We start from the raw sequence: 14,524 nt of genomic DNA, 5'->3' as shown, positions 1-14,524 counted from the left end.
AAAAGCAGAAAGCCTACAAGGAGTGGAAGATGGGAGGGGTCAGCAAGGAAACCTACCTTATTGAGGTCAGAACACGTAGGGATAAAATGAGAAAGGCCAAATGCCATGTAGAGTTAGACCTTGCAAAGGGAATTAAAACCAATAATAAAAGATTCTATAGCCATATAAATAAGAAAACAAAGAAAGAAGTGGGACCGCTAAACACTGAGAATGGAGTGGAGGTTAAGGATAATCTAGGCATGGCCCAATATCTAAACAAATACTTTGCCTCAGTCTTTAATGAGAATATTAGGAATAATGGTAGGATGACAAATGGGAATGAGGATATGGAGGTAGATATTACCACATCCAAGGTAGAAGCCAAACTCGAACAGCTTAATGGGACTAAATAGGTGGGGGGGCAGATAATTTTCATCCAAGAATATTAAAGGAACTGGCACATGAAATTCCAAGCCCATTATCAAGAATTTTTAATGAATCTGTAAACTCAGGGGTTGTACCGTATGACTGGATAAGTGCTAACATAGTCCCTATTTTTAAGAAAGGAAAAAAATTAACTACAGGCCTGTTAATTTGACATCTATAGTATGCAAGGTCTTGGAAAGAATTTTGAAGGAGAAAGTAGTTGACAGTGAGGTCAATGCTAATTGGGACAAAATACAACATGGTTTTACAAAAGGTAGATCGTGCCAAACCAACCTGATCTTCTTCTTTGAGAAGGTAACAGATCTTTTAAACAAAGGAAACGCAGTGGATCTAATTTACCTCGATTTCAGTAAGGCATTTGATACGGTTCCACATGGGGAATTATTAGCTAAATTGGAAAAGATGGGGATCAATATGAAAACTGAAAGGTGGATAATGAAATGGTTAAAGGCGAGACTACAACCGGTCATACTGAAAGGTGAACTGTTAGGCTAGATGGAGGTTACTAGTGGAGTTTCTCAGGGATCGGTTTTGGGACCAATCTTATTTAGTCTTTTTATTACTGACCTTGCCACAAAATGTGCAAATAAAGTTTGCGGATGACACGAAACTGGGAGGTATTGCCAATACAGAGAAGGACCGGGATATCATACAGGAAGATCTGGATGACCTTGTAAACTGGAGTAATAGTAATAGGATGAAATTTAATAGTGAAAAGTGCAAGGTCATGCATTTAGGAATTAATAACAAGAATTTTTGTTATAAGCTGGAGAGTCATCATTTAGAAGTAACAGAGGAGGAGGAGAAGGATCTCGGAGTATTGGTTGATCACAGGAGGACTATGAGTCACCAATGTGACATGGCTGGAAAAAAGCTAATGCGGTCTTGGGATGCATCAGGCGAGGTATTTCCAGTAGAGATAAGGAGATATTAGTACCGTTATACAAGGCACTGGTGAGACCTCATCTGGAATACTGTGTGCAGTTCTGGTCTCCCATGTTTAAGAAGGATGAATTAAACTGGAACAGGTACAGAGAAGGGCGACTAGGATGATCCAAGGAATGGAAAACCTGTCTTATGAAAGGAGACTCAAAGAGCTCGGCTTCTTTAGCCTAACCAAAAGAAGGCTGAGGGGAGATAGGACTGCTCTCTATAAATATATCAGAGGGATAAATACCAGGGAGGGAGAGGAATTATTTAAGCTCAGTACCAATGTGGACACAAGAACAAATGGATATAAACTGCCATCAGGAAGGTTAGACTTGAAATTAGACGAAGGTTTCTAACCATCAGAGGAGTGAAGTTCTGGAACAGCCTTCCAAGGGGAGCAGTGGGGGCAAAAGACATATCTGGCTTCAAGACTAAGCTTGATAAGTTTATGGAGGGGATGGTATGATGGGATAGCCTAATTTTGGCAATTAATTGATCTTTGACTATTAGCGGTAAATATGCCTAATGGCCGGTGATGGGGTGGTATCTGAGTTACTACAGAGAATTCTTTCCTGGGTGTCTGGCTGGTGAGTCTTGCCCACATGCTCAGGGTTTAGCTGATCACCATATTTGGGGTCAGGAAGGAATTTTCCTCCAGGGTAGATTGGCAGAGGCCCTGGGTTTTTTTAGTCTTCCTCTGCAGTGTGGGGCAGGGGTCACTTGCTGGAGAATTCTCTGCACCTTGAAGTCTTTAAACCACGATTTGAGGACTTCAATAGCTCAGACATAGGTTAAGGGTTTGATACAGGAGTGGGTGGGTGAGATTCTGTGGCCTGTGTTGTGCAGGAGGTCAGACTAGATGATCATTATGGTCCTTTCTGACCTTAAAGTCTATGATATAGGATGAGATTTTAAAAGTCACAGAAGGAATCTGGATTTAAAATTAATAGGAATTGGGCAGTCAAATCTCTGCTGTAATTTCCAACTGTAGATGAGCCCTAAGCAGGTTAATGTAAGGTAGGTTGGGTCTGTTTATGGTGAATTTCCACACTTGTCAAATATTTGGGTTTCTTGTAGGTTCTTAACTTTGGGGACAAAAAGCCAAGAAATTCAACTACAGTCTTTATTTACCCTTAAATTACTGATACATATTCTCAGCTTTAATTTTGCCTTAACTAAGTCTTTTGTCTGAGATTAGTGATAAGTCTCTTCCGTGATATTGCCAACCACTCTCTCCCCACAAAAACCAGCATTCTGAAATAGCTCCAGAACCCCATGAAAAGTTTTAGCTGATCCACCTACAACTTTAAATTCAAGAATATATTTAAGTCTGAAGAAGGTGATAGGTTCTCCAGTCTCTAAAATCAAGAAGCACTTGAGCCACTTGACCAGATTAGCACCTAACTGCATTCAAAACCAGAATTGATGCTGGAATCTGTTCAGGTTTTCAGCCTGCTGTGAATTCTCTCAGATTTCAAAAAAATGAATGTTTCCAGATTCTTTGTAAAGAATAAATTTACAAGATCTCAGTTCATAGCCAGGATTTTGTGACTATTCAGCTACAGATCAATTGCCCTTTCTATCACAGTCTTTATTTTGCCAGAGTTTGTAACTCTAGTAGTTTCAAATTGCATCTGCCTGAATATAAAGATATTGTGGATTTCCTCTAGTAAACTCATCCGCTTGGACTCTTATCTCGAGTGAATTGGAAGAGAGGGATATTAAGAGGATGATGCTAACTAAATATCACCTACTTTAAAAGGGATATAATCTGATAAGGAATATTGCCCAAATTTTAAATTTACATTTGAATTAAAGTTAAAGGCGCTCCCGTGATTGTCTACAATACAATCAAAAATATAACTATTGTTTCAGTGGAATTCACAAATTGTTCCTTGGCAGCTCTAGTAGTAGCTAAACAAAATTCATCCCCAGAGCTACGCTGATAAGTGCAGGTATAAAAGAGGTTCCCTTATAAATGCTAACTCTTTCTTAACAGGGCTGTGTTTTTGTGTAGCTCACCTCAGCAGGGATGAACTTTGTTCACTGACTAATTTGGCTTTTTGAATGCTATGAAAACATACGTGTACTTACATAGGCATGTCATGGCTGTAGGTGATGTTTGGAAGATACTGTTTCAGTTCTACTGGAAAATATTCAGGCACATCAAACTCCTGATAACAGACGTTGGCTGCCTTGTCTGGGGGGAGGTGGAGGGAGAAGGGGGAAAAAAGAAATTCTTATACAGGACTGAAATTGGTATGCAGTTTATATATGTAAATGCAAAGTATTCTTCTGAAAAAAGTACTAGCTGTGCTCATTATGAGTGAAATCCACCCCTGTGGTGAGAGCCAGCACAAGACCTATGCACCGCATAAGCTCCATTTAAACCCTATTTTGAGACCTTAAGTAGTGCGTAGGCCTTGCGTTGGCCCCCTGAGCAGGGGTCAAGTTCAGCCTAATTTAACTAAATAGCAGTTCTTGTTATCCATTGGACCACCAGGGTGCCCAGCTTGCATAGTTCAGAATGGAGCTTACAGCATCAATACCTAGTTCTATCTTTAGGACCATTCACGCCTTAGCCTCTCTGGTCAGGATGCCTACATTGGTGGCACTTGTGTAGTGGTTTATTTATGATGTGGATACCTATTCCTGGGCAATGCACTGAGATCCCCACTCATTTCACAGGCAGAGTCTGTGGGGACCATGAAACACTTCCTATCTCACAACCAATCCCATGAGCGATCCAGTTATATATTTTGTATTGAGGAAGGGCATTAGGGTAAGTTGCCCCACTCTCTGTATCCCACAGTGTAGTCATATTAATTAACAAAGAGGTTGCTGGACTCATCTGTTGCATATAGATTTGAGACTTCCTTAATCAAAAAACCCTTTTATAGTCAGGAAGTGAAATGTGATGTAAAAAAGCTTTCATTCAAAAATGTTTACCATGCATTGGGATTGCCAAATTAATTTTCAGACAAATTACGTAATAACAACATTATGCAATAAGAGGTTCTCCAACTATTCCATTCTGTGGACCACTTCATAAGAGGGACCAGTCATGGATTTCCTTTCCCCTACAGTCCAAGTTTACTGCTTTTGTTTTCAAAATGTTGAATTCTGCAGACTAGCAGGACAGGACCACTAGGCATTAGCAGACCCTACAAACATTAGATTTTCAAAGCTGCCCTTGCAGATTTGGATACCCAATTCCCATTAATGATTGGAAATTTCAGCCTGAGAACCTCTGCTACACCAAGTGTGTTTGGGCCTCTTTGAAAAGGTCACTGCTGGATGGAGTACCATTCTTTATCAATTACAGTGCTCCACCCCCAACAAAAGTCATTTCCACATTTAAAGTCAGCTTGGAGACTAGGAACTCTACCTTCCAACTTACTGTGTGAACAGTTGTTAACATACTGCCCTATTGCCAGTGGATTTTGCACAGCAGGTGTGAGCCAAGTGATGTCACTCATTTGAAAAGGACCAAGTTGATCCCTCTTGCTGCATGATCTGAAAGGAGTCACAATATTAACTAGAAATATAGGTTTATTTTCTTGATGTTTCTTTTGACCATTATTTCAACTTCTGGAAATACACACAAGTTAACTTAGGTTACATTTCCCCAACAGCATTTGACTGATTCATTAGAGTATAAAATCGGCATTCAGACAATAGATTATTCAAAAGAGGCTGATCCTTTAAAAAGAGAATATTAAACAATATAGCTGTGTTATGCAGGAAGTCAAACTAGATTATCACAGAGGTCCCTTCCAGCTTTGGAATATATGGTTTCTATCAAAACCCCAAGGACTAAATAAAACAGAATCTACCGGAGAAGCTGAAAAGAGGGTATTCTTACAATAAGCAAAAAATACCCCCAAACACACCATCTTTAAAGAAATATCATTACATTTAATTTCCCTTTTGGGCTGCGTGGAGAAGGGCCACTACAAGGTAAGCCTCAGTCTTGTTCCCAGAACCCAAACTAGATACAAGGGGACTGTCCTTTCAGGTTGTTTCCTGGTCGTTATTGTTAATTCTATTTTGGATGTGTGACGTTTACATTCTGCACAGATGTTGCTGTAAATTGAATTTCCCTGGAAACTAAAATTTGGTAAAGTGCATGTTAGCCCCTAGGCTACTCCAAGTACAGACTTACTCTTCTGCAGTCCAGCTTTATTCGATGCTTTTTAAAGGCAAGTTAGGGCTAGATAATATGCCCCTTGGTACCACAGAGTTCATGCTCCGTGATATGGAAAGATTTTCTTTTCTTTCCCTCAATCAGATTTAATTAGAAACCTGAAAATATACTTTTACAACTTTATACGGAATCAGACCTATATTTAAGCATATTTTCCTTATAAAAAAATCACAGCTATTTAAGCATCAGTTTTCAGCAAAGTGGGTCTGGACAAATGTGCAGACTGACACACGACGTGATATTAATATATAACAGCCAATAGCTTCCAGCCTCATTACAAGAGAACAGACTGACTGCACTGCAACTTATATTACAATACATGATACTTATTTTATTTGGTAAGTCAGATAAATCCAAATACTTTTGGTTTCAGATAACAATGTGATTAGATAACTATAATACCTTTCAATACGGGAACTGATTTTTGTTCTCCTATTTCTTTTGATTGCTTACCTGTACACCGCTTTTGATATTCCTTTATCATTCCCATCAATAAGTACACCATCTATGCATCTAAAAATAAATGGATTGCCAATGGACTGGAAAAAGATGGGCTCATACTTTTGATATACTGTACCTGTTGTAAGACAGACATGGATATTTTAGAAGGCAATAAATAAAAGTGTCAAAATGGGGTTAGTAGTCATGATCCAGCCTCCCAGACAGAGGCCAAAGGTGGCAGAGGGATAAGATTATTCTTTCCTCAGTTTATAAACTGCTATTAATAATTTTGAAAGGACAGAACTGCACTGGTCTGATGTTTCCCCAGTCCAGCAGTTGCCCTCTCATGGTACATCTGTGCTACCATCTTAGAGCTTAGAAGTGCTCTATCGTCTCTCTAGGTCAGGACCATAAACCAACTGAGACACAGAATAGGTGTAGCCCATGCATACTCCACTCTGCCCTGCTCCCCTTCCCTGTATCTCCACTGGGGGGAGCAGTTGGCTACAGAACTGGCTATACCACTTTATACTAGGTGAGAACTCAACTACAGCAGGGTAATTCTCAGCTACCCAGCTAAGTCCAGATTCTACCATCAGAGAAGCACAAATGGTCCCAATAAGAGATGAAAATTTAGGCTGATGTTCCTAACTGCCAACTCAAACTCATCCTGGGGTTTGATTATCGATTTCTGCCTCTTACATCACCAATCACAATAAATATTCTGCATTAAGAATTTAACTGGTGATTGTGTTGATGTTCACAGCAGAACAGAATTCAGCTTGCTCTCAGACAGCTGTACTGGCTCTGAAGTGCTAACAGAATTAAAAATGTTGTTAAGCAAAGTAAGCTAATGACACTCCAAGAGACAAGGAGTCGGAGCAAAGTAAGAAGTCCCATTTTTCCTATTCTGGTCTTGTACATTCTACTTTCATTCTTAATTTTATAAATCTTTGTGCTGTGAAAATTTTCTATATTGCCCACTGATAGCGATAGAGAGATTAATAGACTCAATCCTGCAAACACTTATGCATATGAACAACTTTATGAACATGAGCTGGTTCATTGAATTACATGGGATTGCTCACATGCATAAAATTACTCATGTGCATTAGTGCTTACAGAAATCAGGGACAAATTTTCTACCAATTCAAACCAGATCTTGGGTACTCGGAACATGAAATATCTTTTTTTCTTGTCACCAAAAGCTCTCCAAATCGGTTTACACGTGGAAAAACCTTTACAAATATTAACCTGTGATTTTTGGCAAGGTATCAAAGTTAAAATGCTAAAAAAGTTAAAATTGAGATACCAATTCAGTCATGCAATCAGTACCCACGTAGTTAGAAATCATGTTTAACTTATTTGGAAAAATGACAAAAAGTGTTTCATTACCAGGATACATAGATACAACGGCCCCTTTTGGCACAAAACCTTTGGTAACAAAGACTCCTGTTCCAGCAGAAATCAGTGAACTCCGATCTCGAGTAATACTGAACCCTAATGTATTAAACAGAACTTCTTCCGGATTAAAGATATTTTGACTTTGATGGTTGTAACCAGTTGTTTTTGATCTCTTATACTGAATAGTCAGTAATTTCAGATATTCGGATTTAACTTCTGGAAGTAAGGCAAGGAAGTCCATTTGTCTACTAAAGTTATTTACGAACAGAGCTTTAAAGATTTTCAGCAGTGTTTCAAGGACATCTTCATCAGAGATAATTTTGTCTTTGGACTTTTCTGGTACGTATCGGATGGTCCTGTGGCAGAAGAGAAAAAAATATTCTGGCATCAAGTTTTCCTATAAGAACTGACAGTTAGAAATTGTATGGCAACAAAAAGCACTTGATTGCTTTTACGTTACATGGCTGAAACAAGCAATACAAAAGGATATTCTTTCATGCATATGCAACCTTGAATTGTACATGCATTTTTGAAAATGCAGGCCGATGGCCGATGCAAGCTTTGAATCTTAATGATACCTCATTACAATACATTGCTCATTATACCTGTGCTAAGTGGTGAAGAAAGTAACAGTTGCTATGCAGATTAAACAGTGTGCTGATTAGTGAGGCTCTAATATATATTTCTTAGAACAACATTCAATTAGTTAATATAAAGTAATTTTACTATTAAAAAAAGAGGCCCGATTGATCTTGTAGAATTTAAAAAGAAATATTACTCATCTGGCTACTTTTGTGCATTGGTTATAGCATTGTTAAAAAGACTGGTTTAAATTTTGATGCAAACGATGGTTAAAATTTCCAAAAATACCTGAATTACAAAGGAGCCTAAGTCCCATTTTCTAAAGAGACATAGGTGCTTAGGAGCCTTAATCTCACTGAAAGTCAGTGAGAAAGTTAGGTTCCTAAGGGTGATATTCAAAAGAAGGACTTAGGCTGAGCATTTGCAGTACCTAGTGGCCCCCGCTGCCAAGTGGGATTCATAGCCCTGAGCGAGGTGACCGGGCTCCCTATACAATGCATGGGGACAGGTAGGCACCTAAGAAGGAATTAACAGAAACCACTGTGCTAAATGGGGAGCCACCCAAACGAGCCAGTAAGAAAAACTATGGGGAGAGGTATGGCCTACGGCCAGCCCCTCAAAAGGAGTTAGATGTCTACCGTTATGTCCATACTACACAGCTTTTAGCAACATGGCTGTGTCGCCACAGCCGTGTCGCTACAAGTCGCGCAGTGTAGCCGCTGTTGGTTGGCTCTTCTGCCGACAAAACGCTGTTCACACTGGCACTTGTTGCGGCAAAACTTTTGTCTTTTGGAGGTGGGGAGGTTAACACCTCTGAAAGACAAAAGTTTTGTTGTTCAATTGCCTGCGTAGACATAGCCTAACTCTGGGCTAAAGGGAGGCTCCTCTCTCAACTCGGGATTCACAGCCATGAACCTTCTCCTCGAGTCAGGTGTCTAAACCAGATAAGCCCTTTGTCACAAAAAACCATGGAAACTTCAGTGCCTACAGGGTTAGGCCACGGCTGAGGGTGTTTCTGAGGATCTAAATTTTGGATTTAGGAGCCTAAAGTGGCAGAGGACACTAAAGTCCACCTTGTGAATCTCACCTTAGGTGCCTAAGTCACTTTTGAAAATGGGACTTACCTGTCTAAGTCACTTGGACACTTCTGAAAATTTTTGATGTCTCATTCTCATCTAGTCCCACCTGAAATGGCTGTTAAGAAAGAATTTTAGAGCATAAATAAAACCCAAGAACAACAATTTCCAAACTTTTTCAGCTACTAGGTTGAACACTTAAAATTGATGACACAAAAACTCTTGATTTCGTAGTTACTTTTTGACTTTTCTTTTACAAAGGTGTGAGAATAGCAAGATTAGAATCTACAATCTTACACTTCTAGTTTTCGACTTTATTCAGAATTGGATTCTGTAATATGGTAAGATCAGTAAGACATTGTTATAAAGCTACATTTTCTGCTAAGTTAAGACATCCTGCATAAGTATACAAGCATACAATAATATAGTGGTTTTCAAACTTTTTTTCTCGCAACCCAGTTGAAGAAAATTGTTGATGCCCCTGACTCAATGGAGCTGGGGATGAGGGGTTTGAGAGGGACTCAGGGCTGGGGCAGAGGTTTGGGGGGTGGGGGTGAGGGCTGCGGCAGGAATGAGGGGTTCTGGGTGTGGGACGGGGCTCGGGGTTGCGTTGCGGGAGGGGGTCAATGGGAGTGTTGAGCCAGGGTTTGGGGCGGGGGCAGGACGTGGAGCCCCGTGGCCCCCTCGCCTAGGAACCAGACCTGCTGCTGGCCACTTCTGGGGCGCAGAGCAGTGCCAGAACAGGTAGGGGCTAGCCTGCCTTAACTGGGCAGCATTGCGGACAGGACTTTTAACGTCCCGGTTGGTGGTGCTGACCAGAGCCGCCGCAACCCAGTGCCTTCCATTCCGCGACCCAGTACTGGGTCGCAACCCGCACTTTGAAAACCACTGCAATAATAGACAGCCCAGGAATGATTGTAATGATGTGATTCATTAGAAGAGCTCTGCTGAGATCATTAAATGACAAGAACTTGGCTTGAGATACTTATTAGTTCCATCAGATAATCAATTTAATGTTGTATTCACTCCAGGGCTTCTGTTGTTCATTACAAAAATTAGAAGACCTATTTGATCATCTAATCCAAACTCCCGCCATTGCAGAATTGTTCCCTACTGTACATTCTCAAATGCTTTCTTCACTCTAGATTTAATTGCTCAAACAAAGCTACCACTTCCCTTGGAAGACTATTCCACAGTTTGATGCTGTACCTCTTTGAAAGTATATTCCTTGATTTTTAAAATGTGTAGGGGACACTGGGAGAAGAGGGTAAGATGTAAGATCTCAGAGCAGCAGACTGAGGTAAATAGCATGTGGCAATATTGGTAATAAACAATGTGATCAAGCAGACAGAAGGAAAAAAGAAAATAACTTTTTAGTGCACTGAACATATGGATCAGGGGACAGATAATTTAGCCATCAGTAAAATCATGTCACGCTCACTATATAAAAAATTAAGACAAGAAACTTTTCAAAACCACCTAAGTGACTTTGAAGGCCAAATCTCATTTTAAAAAATGGATTTGGGCACTTAAGAACCTAAGTCGCATTGAAAAGGAGACGAGGTCCTAAATCACTTAGATACTTTTGAAAATGTTACTCTAAGCTTCCATTTGGATCATCGGGCAGGCATCAAGACTTGGATCTTGTATAGTCCTTAAAACGCAGCTCTACCCTGAAAAGCTAATATGGAAAAAGAAACTTACTAGTTAAGCGTCCTGCTCTGTGTGTGAAATCTTGCTCCTATTAAAATCAAAGGAAATTTTGCCACTGTTTTCAATGGGGGCAGGATTTCAGCCTCTGTGTATTCAGGTTTATATGTTACAGAGTAAAATATATTCTTACTACGTTTTATTCCTGTCACCGCTGCAGAACTAAGGGCTTGGCTACACTTGCGAGTTACAGCGCATTAAAGGATCCTGGGGCGCACTAGCTCACTACCCGTTCACACTGGCAAGGCACGTAGAGCCCTCTGACTCCGCGGCTACAGCGCTGCTGGTACTCTACCTCAGTGAGTAGAATAACGTTTGATGCGTCCCCACTGGAGCGCCCCAGAGTCAGTGTGAACAAGGTGTTGCATTACTGTGCTCTGATCAGCCTCCAGAAACGTCCCATAATCCCCTTAAGTCAAGTGGCCACTCTTGTCATTGTTTTGGATATGCCCTTTGACAGCTCCATTTGACAAGCCTGCATGCTTATCTGCTCCGAGACAAAGCAACCATTACTGTGGAATGCTCTGCATGTGAGAGAGAGAGAGAGAGAGAGAGAGGCGGGGTCTGCGGGGGGGTCTGCTACTGTCTGAACTTACAAGACAGCATACTGACATGCTCTCAGCCCCTCCAAAACCCACTCTCTCTCCCACATACACACAACACACTCCCTGTCACACTCCACCCCCCCCCATTTGAAAAGCACATTGCAGCCACTTGCATGCTGGGATAGCTACCACAATGCACTGCTCTCTGTGGCCATTGCAAGAGCTGCTAATGTGGCCACGCCAGTGTGCTGGTAGCTGTCAGTGTGGACAGACTGCAGCGCTTTCCCTACTGCGCTCTACGAAGGCGGGTTTAACTCAAAGCGCTCTACATCTGCAAGTGTAGCCATGCCCTAAGAAAGCTACAGGAGGGGGAGCTGGAATCTCCGATGCTGACGCCCGCAGTGACGTAGGAACTGAGTTCCTATTGCCTTGTCCCCCTGCTTATTATTGGCGACGCTGCCTAGAAGCAATGAAACCATTCTTGGGCAGATACCACATTTGCTGGGATGACAAACCAGACTGGATCTGCAAATACCTGAGGCATAAACTCAGAGCCGAGCCGCACTTGTATGATGTGGATTTGGGGGAGGCAAGAGAGAAGCCGATCCCCGCGTTTACCTCCCCACAGCCCGGGCTGGGAATGGGATCTGATGGGATCAGGTGGCGGTCAGCAGCAGCCGAGAGGATTAAGGGCCCTCTAGCAGAACCGCTGCGTTTGGGTCGCGCGCTCTGCAGCCCAGGGCCGGTTTGTTTCCACTGCAGGCGGCTTCCCGGGGACAAACTCCCCCCTCACTCGCGGGGCGCTGGGCCTGGCTGGGGAGTGCGGGCCCCCGGCCCCCTCACCTGCGCTTGTGGCGGAGGTGCAGCGCGATCCAGGGCACGAAGCGGTACCTGTAGGACGCCCAGCGCCGCAGCAGGGCTCGCAGCATGGCGGCCCCGCCGGGAAGGGCCGCCCCTTTCCCTGGCGTCCCGCAGGAGTCACGTCCCCAGCGAGCTCTCGCGGCAGCCCCGCGCACAGCCCCCGCTGGCGTCCAGCCGCAGCCCCGGCTCCCAGTGCGGCGGGTGGGTCCCGCAGCGCCCAGGCCACGCTTCCTCCCCCGATCGGGGAGGGGGAGCCGCCAGACTCTCCCCGGAGTTCCCCAGGCGGGCAGCCTTGTGCGCAGGCGTAACTAAAGTCATAGACTGTAGTTGGGAGCCGCGCTGAGTCTATAGTTACTTATAGCCCCGGTCGGCTCAGGTAACTTTAGTGGAGCCCCTGATGACGTCAGCGGTAGCGCAGCCAACCCCCCACCTTTGCTGTACTGTTTATTTGCATGAGGGAGTTCGATTGGTTGGAATGACTCTGGTCGGAGTTTAATCGGACACATGCATTAACCGTTCCTTCCTATCCCTACGTTACTTGACCCAACTGTTACGGCTGGGTAAAGATTTGGCTGCCTGCTAGCTTGTGCGTGGAACCAGCACTGGTGGGGAAACTGAGGTAGGAATGCAGGTGGAGTGCTTAAAACACAGGCAGTGAGATGAGGGTGACCGGATAGCAAGTGTGAGAAAGCGGGACTTTTTTGAGAGAAGGGTTATAGTTGGGTGTATAAGAGAGAGAGACCCTCATACCAGGATGTCTTGTCAGCCTAATTGAGACTTGGAAACTGTCCTCCCCAAAAGGGCTGGTCTCAGTAAAACAACCCTCTAAAATAGTAGGTCAATTATAAATTAAGGTTCAGAAGCACCAGTGCACTTTGCTCAGGTGGTGCAAAGGAGGTGGTGAATCCAGTTTTACTCTTGTATGTTCATTCTGCTTTGAAAATGTAGTTTAATTATATAGTGGATAATATCTGGACAGGGATGGATTGATTAATAGACTAAGGTAGAAAGGAATGCAGAGATACAAAAATGATTATGGGTATGGAACAGCTGCCATAGATTAATAAGACTGGGACTTTTCAGGTTGGAAAAGAGATGACTAAGGGGGGATACGATAGAGGTCTATAAAATCATGACTGGTGTGGAGAAAGTAAATAAGGAAGTGTTATTTACTCCTCATAACACCAGAACTGGGGGTGTCACCAAATTAATAGGCAGCAGGCTTAAAACAAACAAAAGGAAGTATTTTTTCACACAACACACAGTCAACCTGTGGAACTCCTTGCCAGAGGATGTTGTGAAGGCCAAGATATAACAGGGTTAAAAAAAGAACTAGATACATTCATGGAGGATAGGTCTATCAATGGCTATTAGCCAGGATGGGCAGGGATGGTGTCCCTAGCATCTGTTTGCCAAAAGCTGGGAATGAGCAACAGGACATGCATCCCTTGATGATTACCTGTTCTGTTCATTCCCTCTGGGGCACCTGGCATTGGCCACTATTGGAAGACAGGATACTAGGCTGGATAGACCTTTGGTCTGACCCACTGTTAAGGCTGGATTCCCACTTTGAACTTTAGGGTACAAATGTAGGGGCCTGCATGAAAACTTTTAAGCTTAACTACCAGCTTAGCTCTGGTTTCGCTGCCACCATTTCAATGGATTCCCTTCCTGGGAAGCCTTGAAAAACCTTCACCAATTCCCTGGTGAATACAGATCCAAACCCCTTGGATTTTAAAACAAGGAGAAATTAACCATTCCCCCTCCTTCCTCCCACCAACTCCTGGTGAATACAGTTCCAACCCCCCTGGGATCTACAACAGGGAGAAATTAACCATCCCCCCTCCTTCCTCCCACCAACTCCTGGTGAATCAAGATCCAAACCCCTTGGATCTTAAAACAAGGAAAAATCAATCAGGTTCTAAAAAGAAAGTTTTTAATTAAAGAAAAAGGTAAAAATCATCTCTGTAAAATCAGTATGGAAATTAACCTTACAGGGTAATCAAACTTAAAGAGCTCAGAGGACTCCCCTCTAGTCTCAGGTTTAAAGTACAGCAAACAAAGATAAACACTTTAGTAAAAGGTACATTTACAAGTTGAGAAAACAAAGGAAAACTAACACGCCTTGCCTGGCTATTTACTTACAAGTTTGAAATAGGAGAGACTTGTTTAGAAAGATGTGGAGAACCTGGATTGATGTCTGGTCCCTCTCAGTCCCGAGAACGAACACCCTCCCAAACAAAGAACACAAACAAAAGCCTTCCCCCCCCCCAAGATTTGAAAGTATCTTGTCCCCTTATTGGTCCTTTAGGTCAGATGCCAGCCAGGTTACCTGAGCTTCT

At 42.6% G+C, this 14,524-nt stretch overlaps 1 protein-coding gene across 3 annotated transcripts in view; it reads right to left on the bottom strand.

Moving 5' to 3' along the window:
* Positions 1-12,533, bottom strand: part of SETD9 (SET domain containing 9) — an 18,384-nt gene extending 5,851 nt beyond the window's left edge. Inside the window, exons 1-5 of one of the 3 annotated variants that reach the window (XM_034774347.1) lie at positions 12,165-12,533; positions 7,400-7,764; positions 6,017-6,140; positions 4,745-4,872; positions 3,451-3,556 (exon numbers count right to left, since the gene is read on the bottom strand). In XM_034774347.1, the coding sequence (XP_034630238.1) occupies positions 3,451-3,556; positions 4,745-4,872; positions 6,017-6,140; positions 7,400-7,764; positions 12,165-12,250 (809 nt within the window). In that variant the 5' untranslated portion in view covers positions 12,251-12,533. The remainder of the gene's footprint in view (positions 1-3,450; positions 3,557-4,744; positions 4,873-6,016; positions 6,141-7,399; positions 7,765-12,164) is intronic. The other 2 variants (XM_034774349.1, XM_034774348.1) reach the window with 2 other exon arrangements.
* Positions 12,534-14,524: the final 1,991 nt, after the last annotated feature.

Source organism: Trachemys scripta, chromosome 6 (genome assembly GCF_013100865.1).
Source record: "Trachemys scripta elegans isolate TJP31775 chromosome 6, CAS_Tse_1.0, whole genome shotgun sequence".
In the NCBI taxonomy this organism is placed as follows: domain Eukaryota; kingdom Metazoa; phylum Chordata; order Testudines; family Emydidae; genus Trachemys; species Trachemys scripta.
This window is presented reverse-complemented; position numbering and strand designations above follow the sequence as displayed.